This window comes from Odocoileus virginianus, chromosome 5 (genome assembly GCF_023699985.2).
Source record: "Odocoileus virginianus isolate 20LAN1187 ecotype Illinois chromosome 5, Ovbor_1.2, whole genome shotgun sequence".
Taxonomy (NCBI): Eukaryota; Metazoa; Chordata; class Mammalia; order Artiodactyla; family Cervidae; genus Odocoileus; species Odocoileus virginianus.
This window is the reverse complement of record NC_069678.1, coordinates 14,307,147-14,329,481: the sequence shown is the minus strand read 5'-3', so window position 1 is coordinate 14,329,481 and position 22,335 is coordinate 14,307,147. Positions and strand designations below refer to the sequence as shown.

Here is a 22,335-nt window from a genome sequence, read left to right as displayed (position 1 = left end):
ATGGACCTTCATTGGCAAAGTAATATCTCTGCTTTTAATATGCTTTCTATGTTTGTCATATCTTTTCTTCCAAGGAGCAAGCATCCTTTAATTTCATGGCTGTGATCACCATCTGCAGTGATTTTTGAGCTCAAGAAAATAAAAAATCTTTCACTGTTTCCATTGTTTCCACATCTATATGCCATGAAGTGATGGGACCATATGCCATGATCTTAGTTTTATGAATGTTGAGTTTTAAGTAAGCTTTTTCACTCTCCTCTTTCACCTTCATCAAGAGGCTCTTTAGTTCCTCTTCTACTTCAATGAAAATTATATATATATATATATATATACACACACACATATATATATATATATATATATATACACACACACACACACATATATACACATTTACAAATACAAATGAAATGTTCTAAAAATTTAGAGTTTGGGGGCATGAAGTGCTGAAGATAAGCCTGTGGACTTTGCGATTTTCTTATTGAGCTGTGAGTGTCTTTAGAGAAATTAGCCAACACCCCTGAAAACAGAGCTGATAAAATGTACTTGGTGGAATCACCGATGAGTTATAAGAGGCATTGAGATGATATGTATTAGGGTCTGAAAAAGGAGAGCAGGAATAGGGGTCAAGAACAATGAGGACAGCAACAAACACTTATTGAGTGTTTATCTATTGATACAGAAATCATGGCCATTTTCAGATGAGGAATCTGAGGCTGAAGAAGTTAAATAATTTACTGAGGGTCAAACAGCTAATATGTGGCAGAACTGTTACCTGAACCTGCTGGTGCCCCACATCCTTTCATGATACCAGGTGCCCTCTCAGAAACCGCAGTCTTGATCCTCCCCAGACCCTTACCAGCCCTTCCTTTTTCTAAGTGAAGTGAAGTCGCTAAGTTGTGTCCGACTCTGCGACCCCATGGACTGTAGCCTACCAGGCTCCTCCGTCCATGGGATTTTCCAGGCAAGAGTACTGGAGTGGGGTGTCATTTCTCAAATACAGAACAGCTGTGGGCCTTTTGGGCAATTCTGAGACCAGCCACCAGGAGACGACATTGCCTGGCTATGGTTCAGGCCGCCTCCCCAGGGAGGATAGGCAAAGGGATGTCTGTGGGGGTTGCCCGGTGCTGGGTGGTTTTCACCGTATTTACCTAGTTCTCCCAACAACTCTGGGAAATAGATATAATCTCATTTTATAGAGGAGGACTTTGAGGATCTGCCCATGATTATCCAGCCTGTGGTATTAGCAGGAATGGAATCAATGTGTGTCTGTCTATAAAGTCCTGCCTCCCAGCAGGCTGGGCTCCCAAAGACAAAGTCGTTCTGTGCTCTTAGGATACACAGCCCGGTGGGCAGGGTGACAAGGAGGGGTAGCCCACTTGAGCCTGGGCCAGGGTGTCTAGTGAAAGAGAAGGCTGGGTGAGGGTTGTCTAGGCCTTCGCTTTGGTTATTGCAGGGGAGAGTTAGGTTTTAGGGTGGAATAAAGTACAGTGAAGACCACTCCTTTGGACCCCTAGGATGCTGCTGCGGTGCAGACCCATGGATCACCCTGGGGAAGTTGTCTTCCTGCCTTGGGGGAGGCTGCCTTTTCCTCCTGGTAAACAGTTGTTTGTGTTTCTGGGCAATGCTACATGAACATGTGTCTGCAGATTGAAATGTTAGATTCCCTCCTAGACAGTGATGTGCTAGAAACACCAGGAGCTGGCTTGTGAAAGCTGGCTTTGTGCATCTTTCCCCAAGTCTGTGCTCCGTGTCAGCATGCTGGTGGTTTGAAATGAGCCATGGAGCAGGTATCCACACCTCAGAGATTGACAAATGCTAGAGACCAGGGCTTTCTCCTTCTGAAGAGGCAGCTGTTAAACAGTTCCCAGCACCACTCCACCCCTGGGGAAAGTGGGTGGTAGCGGAGAGATGGACCAAGGGAACCAAAGGAACCTGTGGATTTCATCCATCAAGTGAGCTTACATCTCAAGCTCACTCCAGGCCTTCAGTTTGAGAAGAGTTCTACTAGAGTGGAATTGCTGCACAATTGAAATTGTTCTTCTATTTTATTGCTGATGAGAACAAATAACTGAGTATGAAGCATGCATAAGCTGTGTCTCCTCTGGAAGCAAGATGGTGGACACAGACTGTGTCTTTGGGCCCAACCCATGATGGACACTGCCTGGGTCCTAAAGAGGTGGGATGCCCAAAGGGGACTGGGTGGCTGTGGGGTTAACTGTGGAGGGATGGAGCACATGTGATGCTCACCTCGGGACTCAGTGACTGCAGCAGATGGTGACTGGACAGGAAAGGAGGGCCCTGGCGATGCACTCCTTACAGAGGTGCTCAGTAAACATTTGCTGACTTGAAATAGGTCATGGGTGCAGCTTAGCTGAAAGCTGTCTGTCTTGTTTAAGAAATGGGTGATATCCCAGCATTCATTCTCCCAGGAGAGATGGGACCAGGGTGAGTCAACAGGACACCTACTGGGGTAGGACGGGGCAGGGTCTCAGGGGACCATGTGAGGTGGGACATGTGGATTGACCCCTAAAATAGGGAGGTTTTTCCTAGTTACCTGCTCCTGCTGGGGCTGTCCCTCCCCTCGTGTGAACATATTTTCAGGGCTGTGAGTAGGGATCTGCCTCTTCCCTGTGGGGCAGTTGTCCTGAGCCCTTGGTGTGGGTAGAACCTTGTGCTGGATGTTGTGCTTGGTCCAAATCCTGCTGGGTGGAAGACAGATGCTGAGAACTTGTCCAGCCAAGAACAAGAAGGGAAACCTTGTGATATACGAAGCCCAGAAGAAAGAGGCCTAACTGATGTGGTTCAAGTTGAGAGTCACCTAAAAACTGAGATTGGGCTGGAGCCCTCCCAGGAGATGGGCATAAGATTGGGGTGGGAGCAGTCCCTCTACTGGGGGGATTCTCCAGGTTTAAAAGGTAATGTAGTTGTATGACTGATAGGATGGATGTTAAGACTAAGCTGGAAAGATCCTGAGAAAACTGGGCCATGAGACTCTCTAGGAGGACAGTTCACTGCCCCAGGGAGTGGGCAGGTCCACCAGCCTGCAGTTTACAGACAGTAAGTTTCCCTGGGCCCTGCTGGGAGACCAACAAGCTGAGGCTTCTCAGGCCAGCAGGCTTTGCACGTCTGGGTTGTGGTGGGAGATAAGGCCTATTTGTGACTCACTAAATGCAGGGGGAAGTGGTTGTGGTTGACCAAAGGTCATCTTGATCTCAGAGATGGTTGAGATGCAACCATGGACCTTACTCTATCTGCAGTGTGTGAGGACGGTGAGAGGCTGCTCTGGGACAGTCCTGGCTTCCCTCCCTCTCGTGTGGCTTCTCAAGGTTTGAAACCATCTTGAATGGGAGATTCACTGCACTAAGAGGAACTTGGATCTGGAAAGACCAGTGATCTGAAAGAGCAGGGACCTGGTTTTAGGCCAGACTCTGCCATGGACTGACTTTCCACACCTTAGGTTCACCAGTTAACCTCTCTGGAGCTTCGGTTTCCTCATCTGAAAAATGGGAAGGTAATCACAACAGTACTTATCTGCTTCTCACAGGTGAAAGTATTTTTGGACTGGAAAGTAACTAGACAGGTGGGAGGCATTGATGATGATTTAGCTCCCGGGTGCCCCTGATGGGCTGGACACCAGGGTAAATGTCTGTCATGTAGATTCAGCAGGAAGAGGTGAAGCAGTGTATCCAGGGGTCGGATTTCTCCCATCCTCAGTCCTTTAGAATTCAGTCCAGGGCTGGGCTCCCACCTCATGGTCATGGGCACAGGGGCCTGTCTCAATTACTTAAGCAGAGGACCTCCCATTGTCCACCTTTGGGGGCCCCTCACCCACCAGAGAGGTTTTCCTCTTATGTTTGAAATGGAGCTAGGCAGCTCTGTGGGCAACCAGGCTCCACCTTAGGGTGGGGGGCAGGGGACTGGTGTTTATGCTGGGAAAACCCTAAATGTCAGAATGAGAAGGATTTCCTGAGGTCCAGGACCCACGCAAGCTGCTGAATTCTCTCCAGGCTGTGCATTCAGGATTTTGAAGTTTTGTTTTTTGTTTTAGAAGAGCTTTCCTTTGTTTCTATAGGGAAAGAAATGCCTGGGGTCATGGTCATTGGATGGTCACTCCCGGGCTAGGGGAGGGTTCAAGTGTTGACTGTTTCATGCCCAGACCTCCCAGTAGGTTGGTTCCCTGTTTCAGCCCCATTCTCACCCCCACTCTGCTTCCTACCGGCCCTCTGAGCTTGAGTCCTCTTGGTTTCTCTGGGCAGACGACACCATCCTCTGATGTGTCCCTGCATGTGTGTTCTAGGTCAGTGGTTTTCAAACATGGCTGCACGCTGGGCTCATCTGAGTCATTAACAAAATCCCGCCCCCCCCTGGGCACAACCCCAGAGATTCTGATGTAATTGGCCCCAGGTGTGACTCTGCTTTACTAGGCAACCACTCTCCTTGTCTCTGAGATTCCAGGCATCTCTGGTCTGCTGAATGGTTTCCTCCCTATTTCTCTTTGATGTGACTGATACACTTAAGCAAAATACTTTTACCATAGTTTTATAGTTCCAGGGAAGAAGAGAACACACATGCATTTACCTGGTTCATGAACATCTTAAATAAGAAGTCCAAAACCTAACCAGTCTACATGTCCAACACCATCTTCAACCACAACTTTACAGTCTGTAATTTAGCAAATGTAAACTCCAAAACTATTTCCTTTCACCCATCTTCACACAGCTCTTTCCCCACATCTGTGGCATCACTCTTGCCACTCCCTTAAGAAGAGCTTGCCAAAGCCCAGAGAAGAGCTATGGCTCAGCCTCTGCATCTCCTGACCTTCCTTCTGCTCTGAAATGGCTCCAACAGTTTCAAGCTCTCCACTGTCACACAGCCACAGTCAGAGGCAAAGATCAGTGGGCAGCCTGGGGTAGGAGTTTCTCCTCTCCCCCCTTCCTCTAGTCAGGATGGTAGTCATTTTCAGAAGCTTCCAGAAAACTTTTCTTACCTATCACTGGCCACATAGGGTCACCTACCCACCATGAGGCTTCCCTGGTAGCTCAGGTGGTAAAGAATTTGCCTGCAAGGTAGGAGACCTGGGTTCAACCCCTGGGTCAGAAAGATCCCCTGGAGAAGGGAAAGGCTACTCACTCCAGTATCCTTGGACTGCATAGTCCATGGGGTTGCAAAGAGTCAGACATGACTGAGTGAATTTCACTTTCACCTGCCACAAGACCATGGGAATATCCCCACCTACACCCCATATATCAGATATCTCATCTTGCAGTAGGATCAGTCAGGGCTCTGTTAGTAAGAAAAGGGGAGACTCTGGGGGAGGAAATGGAAGTATTTTATTTCTCCATTCCTTCTGTGTCTTTGTTGGGGAACTAGTTATCTACATGTTTGATTCCCATGGTCAGTCCATTTTGCTCTAATTGCTCCCTTCTTGTTTTCTATATTATTTTCTCATTCTGTCTTTCACATCACTGATGGGATTTTCTGTAATGTTGATGCTATTCTTTGTATTTTTAAATTCTTCAAAAGAATTTTCTCCTCAATTGTTTTCTTAGCTGCCTCGCCTCAACTCCCATCATATTCTATTAGTTCATCTTTTACCTGTAGTTTCATCAATCTTTTTTGCAAACTCTTGCTTCTTTATTTTGGAGGACCAAATATTTGTGTAGGTCTCTTGTTAGGTTTTTTTTTTTTTTTGTTTCCTGCTTTTCATCTTTGATTGAAGTCTTTCTGTTTATTCTGCTGCTTGCCTTGGCAAACCTGTGCATCTGAATTCCTTTGACCCTGCCTTCTGTCAGGGCCCTGAAGTCTGAGCACATGAGTTAGAGATCTGTATGTGAGGGCTGGTGTTCTCTGTTTGGTCTACAGCTTCCTGGTGAACGTGGGAGGAGACCACGGGCTCTGGGCCATGGAGGGTGGAGGACCCTGCCTGCTCCCCTTGCTTCAGTTCTTTAAAACCACAGAGAAACAGTCTCCTCTAGGTGGGGTCTTCCTGTTTCAGGAGGAGTGCCTGTGTGATTCTGTTCCCTTTCCCCTCCCCACCATCAGACTGGGCCGGCTGGGTGATGTGGCATCCTTGTGGTTCACGGGCTTTCTGTCTCCTCACCCCTCCACCCCTGTGTCTGCTGCCTTTCCCATCTGGGTCTCTTCTCCTGGAATGGTGTTTCTCAAACTGGTGTGTTTTATAGTCTTGGGATCCTGCAAGTGCCCTCTTCAGTTCAGTTCAGTTCAATTGCTCAGTCAAGTCTGACTCCTTGCGACCCCATGAACCGCAGCACACCAGGCCTCCCTGTCCATCACCAACTCCCAGAATCCACCCAAACTCATGTCCATAGAGTCGGTGATGCCATCCAGCCGTCTCATCCTCTGTTGTCCCCTTCTTCCCCGGCCCCCAATCCCTCCCAGCATCAGGGTCTTTTCCAATGAGTCAACTGTTTGCATGAGGTGGCCAAAGTATTAGAGTTTCAGCTTCAACATCAGTCCTTCCAATGAACACCCAGGACTGATCTCCTTTAGGATAGACTGGTTGGATCTTCTTGTTAGAGTGTTTATATTTCTTGCTTTCATTTCAATAATAATCTGAGAGTTTAATAATCTGATAATTAGTATGTATATATTTGGATCTTGCAGGTGCCCACCTTATAACAAAGGCATTTTCAGGGCTGCATTTGCTTTTGTGTTAAAGAATCTTCATGGGTGTGGGAGAACCAGATAATGGCACAGACCCTCTGGTGCAGGGTTCACATGGAGGAAACAGGTGGGGGAACTGGCCCTGAGGTGGGGCAGAGTGACAATAACATCCTGTACTATTGATGCTGGCACCACTCCGAGTGATGTGAGTCTGTTAACTCAGTGACTGCCGACAGCTCTATGAGGGAAGGCTTGACAACTCCCCTCTCACAGCTGAGGGGATGGAGGCACTGGGGGGGTCAAAGTCTTGCTCAAGAATATGTCTGCAGCTGGTAAGCGGTGTGAGGATGTGACCCAGGCACCTGGGCCCCGAAGCCTAAGTTCTTATCCATTACGTTGTGAGGCTCATGTACATTTGCCCAAAGGTTAATTCAGCTAAAACCAGTTTGCTGAAAGATAGTTTATAGAAAAATCCATTTTCTAAGTGGGTAAATCACAGGATGAACAAGTTGATGAATTTTATAACTCTATAAAATATTTCCTTCTATTAATTGTTAATAAAAATTTGTTATTTGAATCCGATGGATTACCAGAGCCCGTGAAGACTTTGGGGAGAAAAGATCCCAGGGATCTGGCTTCAGATTGCCTCCCTGGCCTCAGTCCCCCAGTCCCTCTGCCTGTCAGTCTCATCTCTCTGCCCCCCAGTCTCTCCTCTCAGGCTGTCTTGTGAACTGATTTCTCTTTCTGTCTCCAGCAGGGAGCTTGTTAGAGAGACATGGAACATTGCTTTAAGTGCCCTTAGGAAGAAATAAGCTAAAATAACAGAAATCCTCAAAAGCTGTTAAACCATTTTTTATCCAATATGAATTGCTTTAAGTTTTACACATAGCTAAAAAAATAAGTTTCTGGTAAATGGATAGATTTGATCACTTTGTTGATCCCTTGTTGATGACTTGATCATTTACTAAATTGACATTTGACAAATTGGCTCCCTTCTTCCCCTCAGCACCTCTCCAACAGGCAGATCACATTCAAAAGTTCCTGGTAGGTAGCTGTCAGGGACATGTCTGACTTGTGAGAAGAGTTGTGGGGTTCATCTTTGTGGTACAAATTCATAGAAGTTCATTAGCAGTAATGTTGTAAATACCCATTATGGGGTACCCAATAAAGAACATTCTTATCCTGTGATTCCAGTGGCAAGTAAATAGATATGTGTTGAATGAAGACTTCAATAATGTCATGCTAATAATTTTTTTGCAGGTGAATAAAGCAATTTTGCATATCTATCATTTGTTACCAGGCAGAGTTTTGGTTAAGATGAGGTTCTGGTAAACAAAGGCTTTAATCAAGTGTTGGTATAACAAAGGTATGTGAACTAGCATTTTTTTGCATTAAAGTTAAAAAAATATTAAATATAGAACCTGATGTGAGCCTGCAGTTGTTTTTCCTCTTAATACCAACACCAATGGTTCAATTTCAGCAAAACCAAAACACCCATCATTTTACATTAAAGTTGCATGTTTCAGTCTGAATATGTTTGAATAATCATTGCCCTACTGTTTTGCTGCTTGGTTCTTATTTATTTTATATACATTGTTTTGGTTTATAATATAAAAAATATAAGCACAAGACATTAATATAAAGTTTCATATTTATACATCTTCATATAACATAATAAAAATTAAATTAACACTGAGTAAAGAGAACAATTCTCTTAAAAAAATCTTTTTTTAACTATAAAGCAAATTTTAAATTATTACACAAAATGAGGATAAAGGGATCTTTAATAAGCATGACACAAATAATAAACTGACCAAGTAAAGCATTAAAGTACAAGAGAAGTTCATTTATAAATAAGGATGCAAATCCTAAAGATATTGTCAAACACTATCACATTAAAAAATAATACACATTAACTGAGATTTATCCTAATAATGAAATAGTTCAATCCTAAGATATCTATTAATTTATTATTAATGGATAAAAAAGAAAACCATATGCTATCTTCACAAGTGATAAATGGGGAACAATAAAATTTAATACTTTATTTTTGGTAAAATTCTTGATAAAATATGTGAGATAAAATAAGAATAAATACATAATTCCTTAACATGATACAGCAGATAAGCCTTACCCAAAACACAACATCATGCTTAATGGAGAAACACTAGAAGGTATTATATTAGAGTTAGGAACAATATAAGGATATTCTTTATCATCATGATTATTTAACATGGTTTTGGAAGTATTAGCCAATTCAATTAGATAAGAAAAGGAAATGAAGCATAAACATTGGAAAGAAGGAAGCAAACATTATAATCACTTGTTAACATTTTTATTTATTCCTAAATTCAAAGGGATCAAATGAAAACCTGTTACAAACAGTAGAGAAATTGAGTAACATGGCTTAATATATGACTCATATGTATTATCTTAATAAAATTAGAATACACAGGGGGAACAAGACACTATTTTTAATAACAACAAAATGATGGAGAATTATTATTTCAATAAGATATGCCTTTTGACTTTTGTGCAAGTATGTATAATTTAATGAAAGTATAAAAGTGTGTGAATTACTTGAACTTTGAGAAACCAGATAGTACATTTCCTGTGTCTATAATTAATTCTAGTATATGACAGAGCCAAAAAAAAAAAAAAAGAAAAACAGTTTACTTCTCTTTCCACCACTCCCCTCTACTATACAGCTGACCTTGAATCTGGTATCTACAGGCCTCTTTTTTATAATAGTCAAAGGCCATTCTTTTCACTATTCATAGTGGTGACCTGTGAAACCTGAAGGTCCTCCCCTCAAGGCTCATCCTTCTTAGGGGCCCCAGGTTCCTCCCTGTTCAGAGAAATAATCTCTTTCCCCCCACTACCCCTGTGCAGGTCCTGCCTGACCATGAGTATACCCTAGTAGGGTTAAGAGGTTCACAGGTCCAAAGTGTGGCTGAAGGCTGAAGGCTTTCCCTCTCATATTTGGTTATTTAACTGGCAGAGTCATCACCTACCAACTGTGATGGAAGAAAATTTTGGTGGGAACTTTGGGGAGCAGCTCAGTGAGATTGGTCAGGAAGACCTAGGCTCTAGTCCCAGCTCCACCTTAATCCCACCTTAAGAAGGGATCTTTGGGGGCCTAAGGGTAAAGGGGTAAAGGGATGGGGCATATCTTGCCAAGGTCCCCTTCATGCTCTGGTTTTATCGTGGTCTAAGCATCACCCTGATTATTTAACTTATATGCAGAGTACATCATGAGAAACGCTGGGCTGGAAGAAGTACAAGCTGGAATCAAGATTGCCGGGAGAAATATCAATAACCTCAGATATGCAGATGACACCACCACCCTTATGGCAGAAAGTGAAGAGGAACTAAAAAGCCTCTTGATGAAAGTGAAAGAGGAGTGAAAAAGTTGGCTTAAAGCTCAACATTCAGAAAACTAAGATCATGGCATCTGGTCCCATCACTTCATGGGAAATAGATGAGGAAACAGTGGAAACAGTGTCAGACTTTATTCTTTGGGGCTCTAAAATCACTGCAGATGGTGATTGCAGCCATGAAATTAAAAGACGCTTACTACTTGGAAGGAAAGTTATGACCAACCTAGACAGCATGTTAAAAAGCAGAGACATTACTTTGCCAACAAAGGTCCATCTGGTCAAGGCTATGTTTTTTTCCAGAGTTGTGAGAGTTGGACTACAAAGAAAGCTGAGCACTGAAGAATTGATGCTTTTGAATTATGGTGTTGGAGAAGACTCTTGAGAGTCTTTTGGACTGCAAGGAGATCCAACCAGTCCATCCTAAAGGAGATCAGTCCTGGGTGTTCATTGGAAGGACTGATGCTGAAGCTGAAACTCCTATACTTTGGCCACCTCATGTGAAGAGTTGACTCATTGGAAAAGACCCTGATGCTGGGAGGGATTGGGTGCAGGAGGAGAAGGGGACGACAGAGGATGAGATGGCTGGATGGCATCACCGACTCGATGGACATGAGTTTGAGTAAACTCTGGGAGTTTGTGATGGACAGGGAGGCCTGGCGTGATGCAGTTCATGGGGTTGCAAAGAGTCGGACATGACTGAGCGACTGAACTGAACTGAAGCATCACCCTGGGGTTCTGGACTTGTTCGGATCTTCTCGTAGATAGTGTGGACAGCCAAAGTATTCCCAGGGTTGTGTGAGCGGCAGTTGCCCTTCTCCAAGTCTTCCTACAATTCAAGCAGAGTTTAGGAGTGGTCTTGATCAATTTCTAAGCATCAAGTATAAGGATCAGTCAAGCTACATCTCTTTATGAGCTTCTTGTCTTCACCCAGGTAGTTCCGGCTCTCAAGCCTGATAACTCCCCCAAATACAGCTTCAGCACAGACTCTCTATTGAACACTGTAGAATCTTTGCACTTGCTCTGTCTTCTACCCAAGATGCTATGTCTCTCTCCCTAATCCAAGACCTCCATTTTTCTCACCCCCTCATGTCTTTCAGGGTCTCTCTTTTTGGTGAGTTTTCCCCTGACAGGGTTAGTTAAAATTGCACACTACCTATCCCACCTATCTTTTCTGCTCTATTTTCTCCTAACACTTATCATCACCCAGAACTTGATGGTTTGCTTATTGATTTTTCACTCTCCATTCCCTCAACCTAGAATATTCTATGAGGCCAAGGACTTTTCTTGCTTTGTAGACTTTCATAGCTCAGATAAAAGCAACTCAGGGAACACAGTAGGTGCTCAACAGATATTTGATGAACTTTAATTTGCAAATCACTTTGCTCTCATTGCAAAAGTTGCTGTGAAAAGCTGAAAAGTGTCAGGTAAATGCAAGCTATTATACTGTAATCCTCATTTTATAGAAGAATAAACTGAGGCAGAGGGAGGGAAGTGATTTTCTGGAGTTGATCAAGAAGTCTGTGTCACAAACTCATTTTATGAAACAAAAACAGACTCACAGACATAGAAAATGAATGTATGGTTACTAAGGGGAGAGGGGGATGGTAAGAAGGGATAAATTAGTTTTGGATTAGTAGACAAAAAATACTATATATAGAAATGATAAACAACAAAGTTCTACTATACAATATAGGGAACTATATTCAGTACCCTGTAACAAACCATAATGGAAAAGAATATGAAAAAGTATATGTCTATCTATCTAAAACTGAATCACTTTGCTGTACACCAGAAACTAACCCAACAGTGTAAGTCAACTATACTTCATTAAAAAAAAAAAGAAAGAAAAGAAATCTGTATCAGAGCCTCATATCCATTTCCCCAGACTCTTCTTTATGCCACCGTCATCTTTTTTGCACTTAGCTTCCTGGCTCCTTGAAGGGAGTTTATTTTCTCCACTAGACTGGGAGCTCCCCAAGGGCAGAAACTGAGGTGTCAGAGGCTTCAGCATGGGGCTGCATGTCAGGGTCAGATGTTGCCTCATCAGTTTCTCTATCCCAAAATCACTCATTGTTCCCCTCCTGTGCTTCTCTGTAGGGGTATTAGGGTTTGGGTCACAATGAACAATTTCCTAAGTTCCCCGAGGCCCAGGCTAGGTAAGGACATAACCCAGAGGGGCTGCCATGCGAAGTCACAATGTGGAGGGCACTGAGGCAGTTGGGGACAGTGTATGGAAGACTAGGCTGGGAATGAAGATACCCCTATTCTGTCTCATTTGCATGGTTCTCTGATAAGTCAAAGTATTCCCTCTATGTCTCACTTTCCCCTACTATAACCTGCTGGGACTGGACCAGATCCTGATGCTTTGTGACACAATCATCTCGCATTGTCCCCTCTTTGGGGAAGTCAAAGGATGAGAGAGGAGAGGACTTGGCCATTGGCTACTCCTGGGCATCCCTGCTTCTCTTCTGCTCACCCTTTTCATACAGTGGTTCTCAACATGTGGGACCAGGGTCACTTGGGATCAGTATCACTTGGGAATTTGTTAGAAATACAAGTTCTCGGGGTTGCCTTAGACCTACTGAATCAAAAACTCTTGGAGTGGGCCCAGAAAACTTCATTTTTACCAAGCCCTTCAGGTGTTCCTGATGCAAGCTCTATTTGAGAATCATTGCTCTGAGAAGTCCTTTAGATGTCTTCTTTTCCTCCTGTAATCTCTGTCTTCAGTTCTTTGCCACTGGTGAAATCATTCCATCTATGACCATAGCACCAATTTCCAACCAAGGGTCAGTAGCCAAAATGAGATGCCCTCCTAGGAACACCTCATCAATGGGAGGGCATCAAAACATTTACCTAAAGATGTGGTATTAGTGGTAGGATCTCAGGTAGATAGGACAGAGAAAGACTTTGAGCTTTTCCTGATGCTCCTCAGCTTCTTAGGTCTGCTTTCAATCCTGGACCTGCTAGGGTGTCCTCCTTTTACTTCCTTGAGTCTTATATAGGTGATGGGGTCTACCAGACACCTGGTCATTTACACTTCTCTGCTCTGCCAACCCTCCTCCTTGGGTACTGGTGAGGATGTGATGAGGCTGTGGACATATGAATAGAGTATGTTCCCCATCGGTGGTTTCCTAACTTGGCACCTCAGCTCCCAGCATGCTGTGGGTAGCCAAGCACAGCACCCATATTGTCCAAAGCCAGGACTGGGCCCAGAATGTGATAGGGAATAGAATACTCTGGGTTTCCCCAGACTTATTACCTCTGAGCACATAGCAGAACTGGTATGATTTGATTCCCTTGGACCCACCTTATGGTGTCTCAGGTCGTTGATCTCTTCATAGGGAGGGTCTAGGCTGTTGGTCACAGCAGTCTGAAGGTTCATAGATTCCTCTGTCAGAAGGGCTTGGGGAGCCATTGGCAGGAGAGTGGACCCACCTATGTACAGCAGCAGATGCTCAGTGAGAATGAATGGAGTTGGAGGTGACCCCTCGTAAGCCCTTGAGTGAGAGCAGTCGTTGCTCTGCCAGTCATGGATCAGGTCCCAGACTCCTGTCTTGTCCCTGCCTTCCTCTGCTTTTCCTTTCTGGGCATGCACGTAGCTCCCGCCCCCAGCATTGCTCTACCCCAGGCTTCTATCAGGAATGATTCACAGAAGAGGTCAATGAGCCTCTACCTGCCCACTGCCCTGCCGCCCTCCCTGGGGTCTTGATCTACTCCCTTCCCCCAGAACCCCCTCATCCAAGCCCTCCCCTCAGGGTCTACCCAGCACCTGCCTCTCCTGGTCTGCATCTTCTTTCTCATCCAGATCCACACTCCAGCCCCTAGGCTCACCATCAGAACCATGAGTAGGATGCAAAGCCAAAGCCATTTGCTCTGAAGAGAACCTGGAGTCAAAGGCTGGTGTCAGATCTGCTTCAGTCAGGCCTGTTGGGTAGGCAATGGGGAGAAGGTGGGACCCCCCTGGCTCAGAGCCTGTGTCCTGAGTGTACATCCTTGATGCAGCTCTGACAAGTTTCTTCCTTTCCAGTATCTCTCCACACTAACCACTATTACTATAATGTTTCATCACCAGACTTTCTGTCCGATCTCTGAACAGGACCCTCAGGGGCTTCCATTAGTTGTGTGTGACATTGTTCATCCCCTCCACCTGCCTCTTTCCTCAGACTCCCAGAAGAAAAATACATTCTAAGAGGAAGAAGGGATAAAGGACTCTAGGGTAGACCTTAGGCTTGTTCTTTTCTCTGTTTGGGATGTCTTTTCTATAACCCCACAAGAAAACTCCTATTCACCCTTCAAAGCCCATCTCGTGTGTTCCCGTATCTGTGATGCCTTTCCCAAATCAGGAAGCAGTTGCTCAGCTTTTTCTTCCTTCCTGCTTCCCTCTTTCCATTTCTCCATCCCTCTTTCTTTTCCTTCCTTCTTTCTTTCCTCCCTCCTTCCCTCCCTCCCTCTCTTCCTTCCTTTCTTTCATACCCAAACCATATACTTTGTATTTTCTCCCACTTTATTGTTTAACATCTGTTTTTTTAATTAATTAATTTTTTAATTGAAGGATACTTGCTTTATAGAGTTTTGTTGTTTTCTGTTTTTATATTTAGAAATTTGCTCTTCCCCTTCTTTGAACTATCTTCTGATAATTACTGACATGCTGTGTGCCACACACATAGCAGATATCTGATATCTCTGCAGATTACTGCATACCTCTGATATGATATTACTGATATTTGATACTGCGCTAATATCTCTTGGCAGATTACTTCTTTTCATTCTCACAAGAACCTTGTGAAGTAGATACAATTATTATCCATATTATGGAAAAGCTATAAAAATTAAGTAACCTGTTCAAGTCTCACAGCCAGCATGTGGTGAAGCCCCCACTGCACTGTAAGTTCCTTGAGGACAAGGATTTATCTTATTTTTCACTGAGCCTTTCCCCCCTCACCAGTACCCAGTAGGCACTCAGTGTGAGGTTTGAAATCTAAGTGAGTGAGGAAACGAGATGAAAGAGACTTCAGACAAGAACCCCACATGAACAAGTAGGGGTCAGGAGGGCATTGGTGGGATGGGGCAGCTGAACTAGTAATTACACCTTCTTTTTAACATCAGTTGTTCCTGCTTTATATTCCTAGGGGAAGTAGGGGACTTCTTTCCCTAGGCATTTTACAATGCCACAGTCTGAGGCTCCTTTGTAAGGGTTCACACCCCATGACCCACCCCACTTAGTCCCATTATGTAACCAAGGTGTTGCTCTAGGCTGATGGGGAAAGTATAGTAATCGGTTGTAGTGACCACAGGTTCTCACACTGCTCAGAGGAGGGTTGAACTGTGGTTTATGTACTCAGAGGTGGTAACCATCCTTTGGAAGGGCAAGTCTGGAATGCAACAAAAAACTGGGCATCTATCAGCCTGAATGTGCCATGCGAGTCCTGCCCACCCAGGGTAAGGGCCAGAGTCTGGTGACAGGAGCATTCCACGGTTGGGGCAGGGTGCCCTGAGTTCCTCAGCCTTTACTCCTCAGATCTTTCTCTTCCTCTGCTCAGATCTGATGTTTAATTCAGCCTCCCAGGCTCATTGATGTTGGGAGAGGGGGTGCACACACTCCAGTCTCACATTTATGTTCTGGGTGAAGCATTAGTCTCCATAATTGGTTCAGTTTCTGGATTTGCAGGTTTCAAGACTGTAATGAGGCTGTGGCCATTCACTGAGGTGGGGAAGTTTTGGTTGCATCACATAAACTGCCTTAAAATGTTCCCCAGTCCGCCCCCCCCCCCCCCGATCTCCATTTTCTTTGAGACTTACCAGCTTTGCCCTCCTCTAGTCTCTGCTGGCTCATTTTGATCACCTTCCTAGCTGATCACACTCACCCCTCCAGGGACAGATGTCCTCCAGGTGTAGGGTTGCATTCTTCTCTTCTGCAGGGTTGCTGACCACACAGGTGAGGTGGCTCTTGATGTGGCTGATAGGCAGGCTCAGGCTTAGGTTCCTGGAGTTGGGGGGTATCCCTCTCTGCTCCAGGTGCCTGGGGAGGCCTTGGCTTAGCCAGATGACTGTCAGGTTCCCTGTGTTTCCTGGGATCTCACACTCTAGACTGATGTTGCACCAGCCTGATGTGTTAGATGATGAACGAATCTGGATCTGGGGGTGTGGGATGGGATCTAGGGTGAGAGGGGACAAGAGAGAAGCTGACCTTCAGGATTGGAGGCCAATCTGAATGTATCACCTCTCTCAGCATGTGATACATCTGTGTGAGATTTCTAACTGTAGGCCTGGGGAAGGAACCTACTCTCCCTGGCCTAAGAGGTTCTGATTCCCAGCCCACTGACAGCTTAATCTTCCATGCTCAGTTAAGTCTAGACACCTAAATTATCATGGAAGCCTGGAGTGCTGCAGTACATGGGGTCACAGAGTTGGCTATGACTTAGTGACTGAACAACAACAATAATCTGATAATTATGTAATTATAAGTAAATACATGATATATCAATATGTGGTAACCGTATATATTATTGTGTATACAATAAAGGAAAAATGGGAGACACTGAGAATACACTGTAAAGACATGTTTATATTCTTGTTTTGTTTAGAGAATTAAAAAAATATTGATTATCTTCAAATGTTAAAGTAAAAATGTAAGTTTAGTAACCAGTGAAATAAAAGTACAATGTTGTATAATTTCCAAACTGATAGAGAAGTTTAGATAGAAGAAAACTGTATTAATAAAACAAAAGGCAAGAAAAAACTGATAAGAAACATTAAATAAGATGTCTGGTGTAGGTCCATACATGTAAAAAATTAAAATACATTATAGCCCCCTATTAAAGAACCAAGACCCAAATTAGGTAAAACCAGCTGTATGTTATTTATATTGTTTAATGATACAGAAAGATCAAAAAGAGAGATGAAAAATAATAGATGAGGAAAATGTCAACCAAATGATTGTTGGTGTGGCAACAGTCACTATAGACTGCTTTCATCTGAGATGAAAAACATAAAGCAGGCCAGAGATATTTTAGATTACTATGTACCTAGCAACATGATTTGGAAATGCATAAATCAAATCCACTAATACTACAATAGATGGTTTTACTATGGCAGTTATAAACGGATTAGAGGACAGGATGTAACATAGGTAAACAAAAATGTTAATGGCCAGGTGGCCAATCTGGTAGGTAACTCACTGTATGCTCAGTCCCTCTTTCCTCACTGTCCTTGACTTTGTCTATTGAAGAATCTAGAAAGCAAAATTCTCCATTTCAGTCTTTCTTATACTTGCACTTGTTCTGAGCAGTGAAGTAGGGGAAATTTGCTGTGTGAAAGGAAAATTCTTCACTCTTGAAAAGAGAAAGCTTCAATACAAGAAAGACTATTCCCCCTGTTTTTCTTTTTTTGCTTTTTTTTTTTTTTCTAGAATGATACCTAGAGAAACAGCCATCCTGTTTCAAAGCCACAAGCTTGAGAACAAAACCCATGTGCCAATGATGGCAGAGCAGGAAGATAGAGTGAGCCTCCACCTCAGGGGTCAATGTTGAACAGACACATAGATGCCAAAGAAAGTTACCTCTTGACTTCTGGTTATTTGAGGAAAGTAAGCGCCCATTTCTTAAGCCTTTACAAGTCAAGCTTAATGTTAATTGAAGTCAAACATATTCCTAACTTACATGAATAGATAACAGTAACAAAGGTGATTTAAAAAAGAGATCAATCAAAAAATATTGCTAACTAAAAACTTAAACTTATAAGTAAATGTCACTTAGAATGAGAATTGGACATAACTACAGATAAGAGAGGAGAAGGAAATGGCAACCCACTCCAGTATTCTTGCCTGGAGAATCCCAGGGATGGAGGAGCCTGGTGGGTTGTCGTCTATGGAGTCACACAGAGTCGGACACGACTGAAGTGACTTAGCAGCAGCAGCACAGATAAGAGAAGGTCTTCCCTGGTGGCTCAAATGGTAAAGAATCTGGTTTCAGGAGTGAGTGTGACCAAATGACCAAAGAAAGAAAACTCTTGTGTTATATACTCTGTCTCAGAGCTTAAAAGGCAAAATATCTCCGAGTCATTCTGAAAGTACAGTTTACTTTAATATTCACATCAGACAAGAATACCAAAACCAAAACAAGACAAAACACACAAATCCATGGGTTAATGTCAGTTTCAAACAGAGAATTTAAAATTCCTAAATTAAATATTAGCAAATATAACCACACAATACACTATGATCAAGTTGGATTCATTATAGGAATGCAAAGAGAGTTAGGAAATTTACTAAAGCAGTTTATGCCATTAGCAGATGAAAAGAAAACACAACACCTAGCATTTATTGAGCAGGTATGTATTTCCAGACTTAATTACAAAGGCTTTACATGAGCTCATCTAATCCTCATAATAACCTTATAAAGTTACATGGATTAGCTGTATCAGTAGAGTCATCTAGGGCAGGGGTAAGCAAAGGGCAAAAGACTGGATAGTAAATATTTTAGGTTTCTTAGGCTGTATGGCCTTTTGAAACAACTACTCAACTTTGCCATTATAGGGAGAAACCAACCAAATACAACATTGAAACAAATGGGTGTGTGGCTGTGTTCCAATAAAACTTTATTTATGAAGTCAGACATTGGGCTAGATTTACCAATGGCTATAGTTTGACAACCCTTGATCTGGGGCAATTATTAAAAATACATATTTATGGGCTCTTCCCAAGACTCAGTGAACATGCATCTAGGGAAAATGATATTTTTATATCACTTTAAAAGACCTGATTTAATGAACAGATAATTTAAATGTAAAATCAAACGGAATGTCTATTAGAAAGTGTTTTGAAGCATAGATAGATGTTAAGGCAGAGTATGCTTTTAGGCATTTAAAGTGTTCACTCAGCATGTGGTTTTTTGAACTTTTATTAAGCTCTTTTCAATAGGTAAAGGAATATTAATCAAGATTGAATACTATAAAAATCCTAGAAAACTTAGGTGCATCTCTATCATTTTCTTTAAAAAATGCTTAAATCTATTCGTTTAAAGGAATACTTCTTGAATGCCTCCTGGGATCTGTATAAAACATCAGACAGAGGCAAGAAGAGTAGGGCATGGCCCCTGTTCCCAAGTGGACAGCGGGCCACAAACAAATAACTGTAGTGCAAGGCAGAGAGAAATATCATCCATAAAAGAATTAGGAAAAAGAACTTTCAGACTTTAACATGGACATACTCATTTAACAGGGGTGAGAAACGCCTTTATAGGACATGACAATTCTGAAAGCACATGAGGTGAGAGAGAGAGAGAGACAGACAGACAGACAGACAGAGAGACAGAGAGACAGAGGCTGTACTTGAAGAACAGTGTGTTTGGCTGGAAACAAGGCTAGAACACTGGCATTAACTAATGGCGGATCTCTCATGCTGTGATGAGTACTTACTTCCACAGCAATGGTAAGTAAGCAAGTATTATTATAAGGTTTAATAAAGGAACTGGTGAATTATCAGATAAGTTGGAAGTAAGACAAAGGGATTGGGGGCAAGAGGAAAAGGGGACGAGAGTGAACGAGATGGCTGGATGGCATCACCGACTCGATGGACATGAGTTTGGGTAAACTCCGGGAGTTGGTGATGGACAGGGAGGCCTGGCGTGCTGTGAGTCATGGGGTCGCAAAGAGTCGGACACGACTGAGTGACTGAACTGAACTGAACTGAAGACAAAAGGAAACCAGCTAGTAGCACTTCTTCTTTTTCAAGCAACTCTTCCTTTGCTCAACCATTGTGGTTTGCATACGACTTGTTAGTCAAAACACTCTTGACCCTGGTTACACGCGACAACACAAGTACCAGGTCTTGACAATCAGAATATGTTATTTCCCTGGTCAGTGACCCATCTAGGGATAATCTTGAGAACCTAGCCCAACTAGTAAGAGCTTCTTCCTAGAATTTCCCATGTGAAGTGAGTCAGGAAGCTCCCTTTGCTCTCTGGTTGAGTGTGATGCATAGCTGCACAAAGCCACACTCCCAACCACTTGGAGAGGCCCAGGAGAAGAAAGCTGATAGGAAAGGAGGAGAGAGAGAGAGACACTGAAAAAGAAGATGAGAGAGTACGTGGTCCCTAAATACAGAAGTGAGGCCCTGTCAGTTTTTCAGTTTCCGGGAGCATGAGGGCCAGAGGAACTCCTTTACTGATCTTGCTCCTAGAGATCTAAGCATTTTTATCACGAAAACACTCTTTATTGACTAATTTAAGTAGGCTTCCATTTCTTGATGCCAAAAGAGATAGGATGAAACTCTATTGGTATGATATCACTGAGAAAGCTATGCCAGGAATTTATCAGCCAAGGAGAAGAGAAAGACAAGTTCAGGAATCAAAAGTTGGAGGCCAGGGAGCAGCTAATATGCTGTCTGTCTCTTATCAACAGAAAAACCCAGCTTGGATAGTCAACCCAGACAACCTAGCCTCTTCTCATAAGATTTCCAATTCCCACACTCCTCCCTGGCTCCCACTAGGTGAGGTGTGCAGGGAATGTCTTTGAGATGGATAACCCCGGGAGAGCCACCAGTGTATGTCAAGAAGGAAAGGGCCAGGTGGCAAGGAGAAGGGTAGAAAATTTGGAGCATGGCACATGGAGGAAAGTTTTGGGAAGCAAGACTGAAGAGGCAGCCAGGGACCAGATCCTGTGCAGAGTTGGACTTCTTTTTCTGAGTACCATTTATTCTGTGCAGAACGGAAATGGGGACTGTTTGGTGTTAAACAGGTAAACAACAGGAAGAGCACTATATTTTAAAGAAAATCAAAATATCAGCTGCATGGAGGGTGATTTGGAAGGCAGAAGAGAAGCCAGTTAGGAGGATGATGTGATAATCCAAGAAGAGGTGGAGGAGGACTGAGGCAAAGACGGCCGGTGGGAGAGAGCACTGGCAGATTAGATACTCCTTCTCTGCACCTTCTTCTCACTTTTTCCTGTGTTTCTCCATTGTACTGTTTGCCCAGGAGGGCAGGTGTTGGACTCCTTACTGGCCTGGGAGCTCCAGGGAGCAGGCCTGGGGTCTTCTCCTGTATCTCTGACTTGCATCTAGGACAAAGCTTTGTCCCCAAATCTCTCTAACTGGACTTCAGATCAACTAGTTTAAAAGCATTTTATGTAATAACTCATTCGATCATTCAAAACTCCTACTTGGTGTTTTTTTCCACCCAGTTTTGTTGTTTCAGTTTTGCCAACATCTTTTTGTCACTCAAGAACTTTTAAATCAACTTTCCCCAAAGCATGGAATAATATTTTGTTTTCAGGAACAGGTTTTTTTTGTTTTTTGTTTTTTCTTTTTTTTTTGGCAGCTTGCAGGATATTTTTCCCCAACCAGGGATTGAACCTGTGTCCTTAGCACCTTTAACAATGAAAGCACAGAGTCCCAACCACTGAGAATTCCCAGGAACAGACAGAAGAAATCCAGCTCCACCCACCAGAACACTGACACAAGCTTCCCTAACTAGGAACCCTTGACGAGCCACTTATCCAACCCCACCCACAGGGAGGAACCTCCACAATAAAGAGGAACTACCAACTGCCAGAATACAGAAAGGTCACCCCAAACATAGCAATATAAACATGATGAAAAGGCAGAGAAATATCCAACAGGTAAAAGAACAGATAAAGCCCACCAAACCAAAAAAAAGAGGACGAGATAGGGAATCTACCTGATAAAGAATTCCAAATAATGATAGTTAAAATGATCCAAAATCTTGAAAACAAATTGGAGTTACAGATAAATAGCCTGGAGACAAGGATTGAGAAGATGCAAGAAAGATTTAACAAGAACCTAGAAGAAATAAAAAAGAGTCAATATATAATGAAAAATGCAATAAATGAAATAAAAAACACTCTGGAGGGAACCAACAGTAGAAAAACAGAGGCAGAAGATAGGATAAATGATGTAGAAGATAGGATGGTAGGAATAAATGAAGCAGAGAGGAAAAGAGAAAAGAGAATTAAAAGAAATGAGGACAACCTCAGAAACCTCTGGGACAAAGTTAAACACTCCAACATTTGAATCATAGGAGTCCCAGAAGAAGTAAAAAATAAAGACCATGAGAAAATACTTGAGGAGATAATAGTTGAAAACTTCCCTAAAATGGGGAAGGAAATAGTCACCCAAGTCCAAGAAACACAGAGAGTTCCAAACAGGATAAACCCAAGGCGAAACACTCCAAGACACATATTAATCAAATTGACAAAGATCAAACACAAAGAACAAATATTAAAAGAAGCAAGGAAAAAACAAAAAATGACACACAATGGGATTCCCATAAGGATAACAGCTGATCTTTCAATAGAAACTCTTTAGGCCAGAAGG

The 22,335-nt window shown here is 43.1% G+C and overlaps 1 protein-coding gene across 7 annotated transcripts in view; it reads right to left on the bottom strand.

The window, feature by feature from the left end:
- Positions 1-8,946: 8,946 nt before the first annotated feature.
- LOC139035155 (CD48 antigen-like) overlaps positions 8,947-22,335 on the bottom strand; it is a 54,821-nt gene continuing 41,432 nt past the window's right edge. Inside the window, exons 3-6 of one of the 7 annotated variants that reach the window (XR_011487713.1) lie at positions 15,872-16,162; positions 13,777-13,931; positions 13,315-13,442; positions 8,947-10,833 (exon numbers count right to left, since the gene is read on the bottom strand). Coding sequence is in view for 6 of the 7 variants with exons in the window: in XM_070467549.1 (XP_070323650.1) it covers positions 10,600-10,833; positions 13,315-13,442; positions 13,781-13,891; positions 15,872-16,162 (764 nt within the window). In the remaining variant the exon portion in view is untranslated. The other 6 variants (XM_070467552.1, XM_070467554.1, XM_070467549.1 and 3 more) reach the window with 6 other exon arrangements.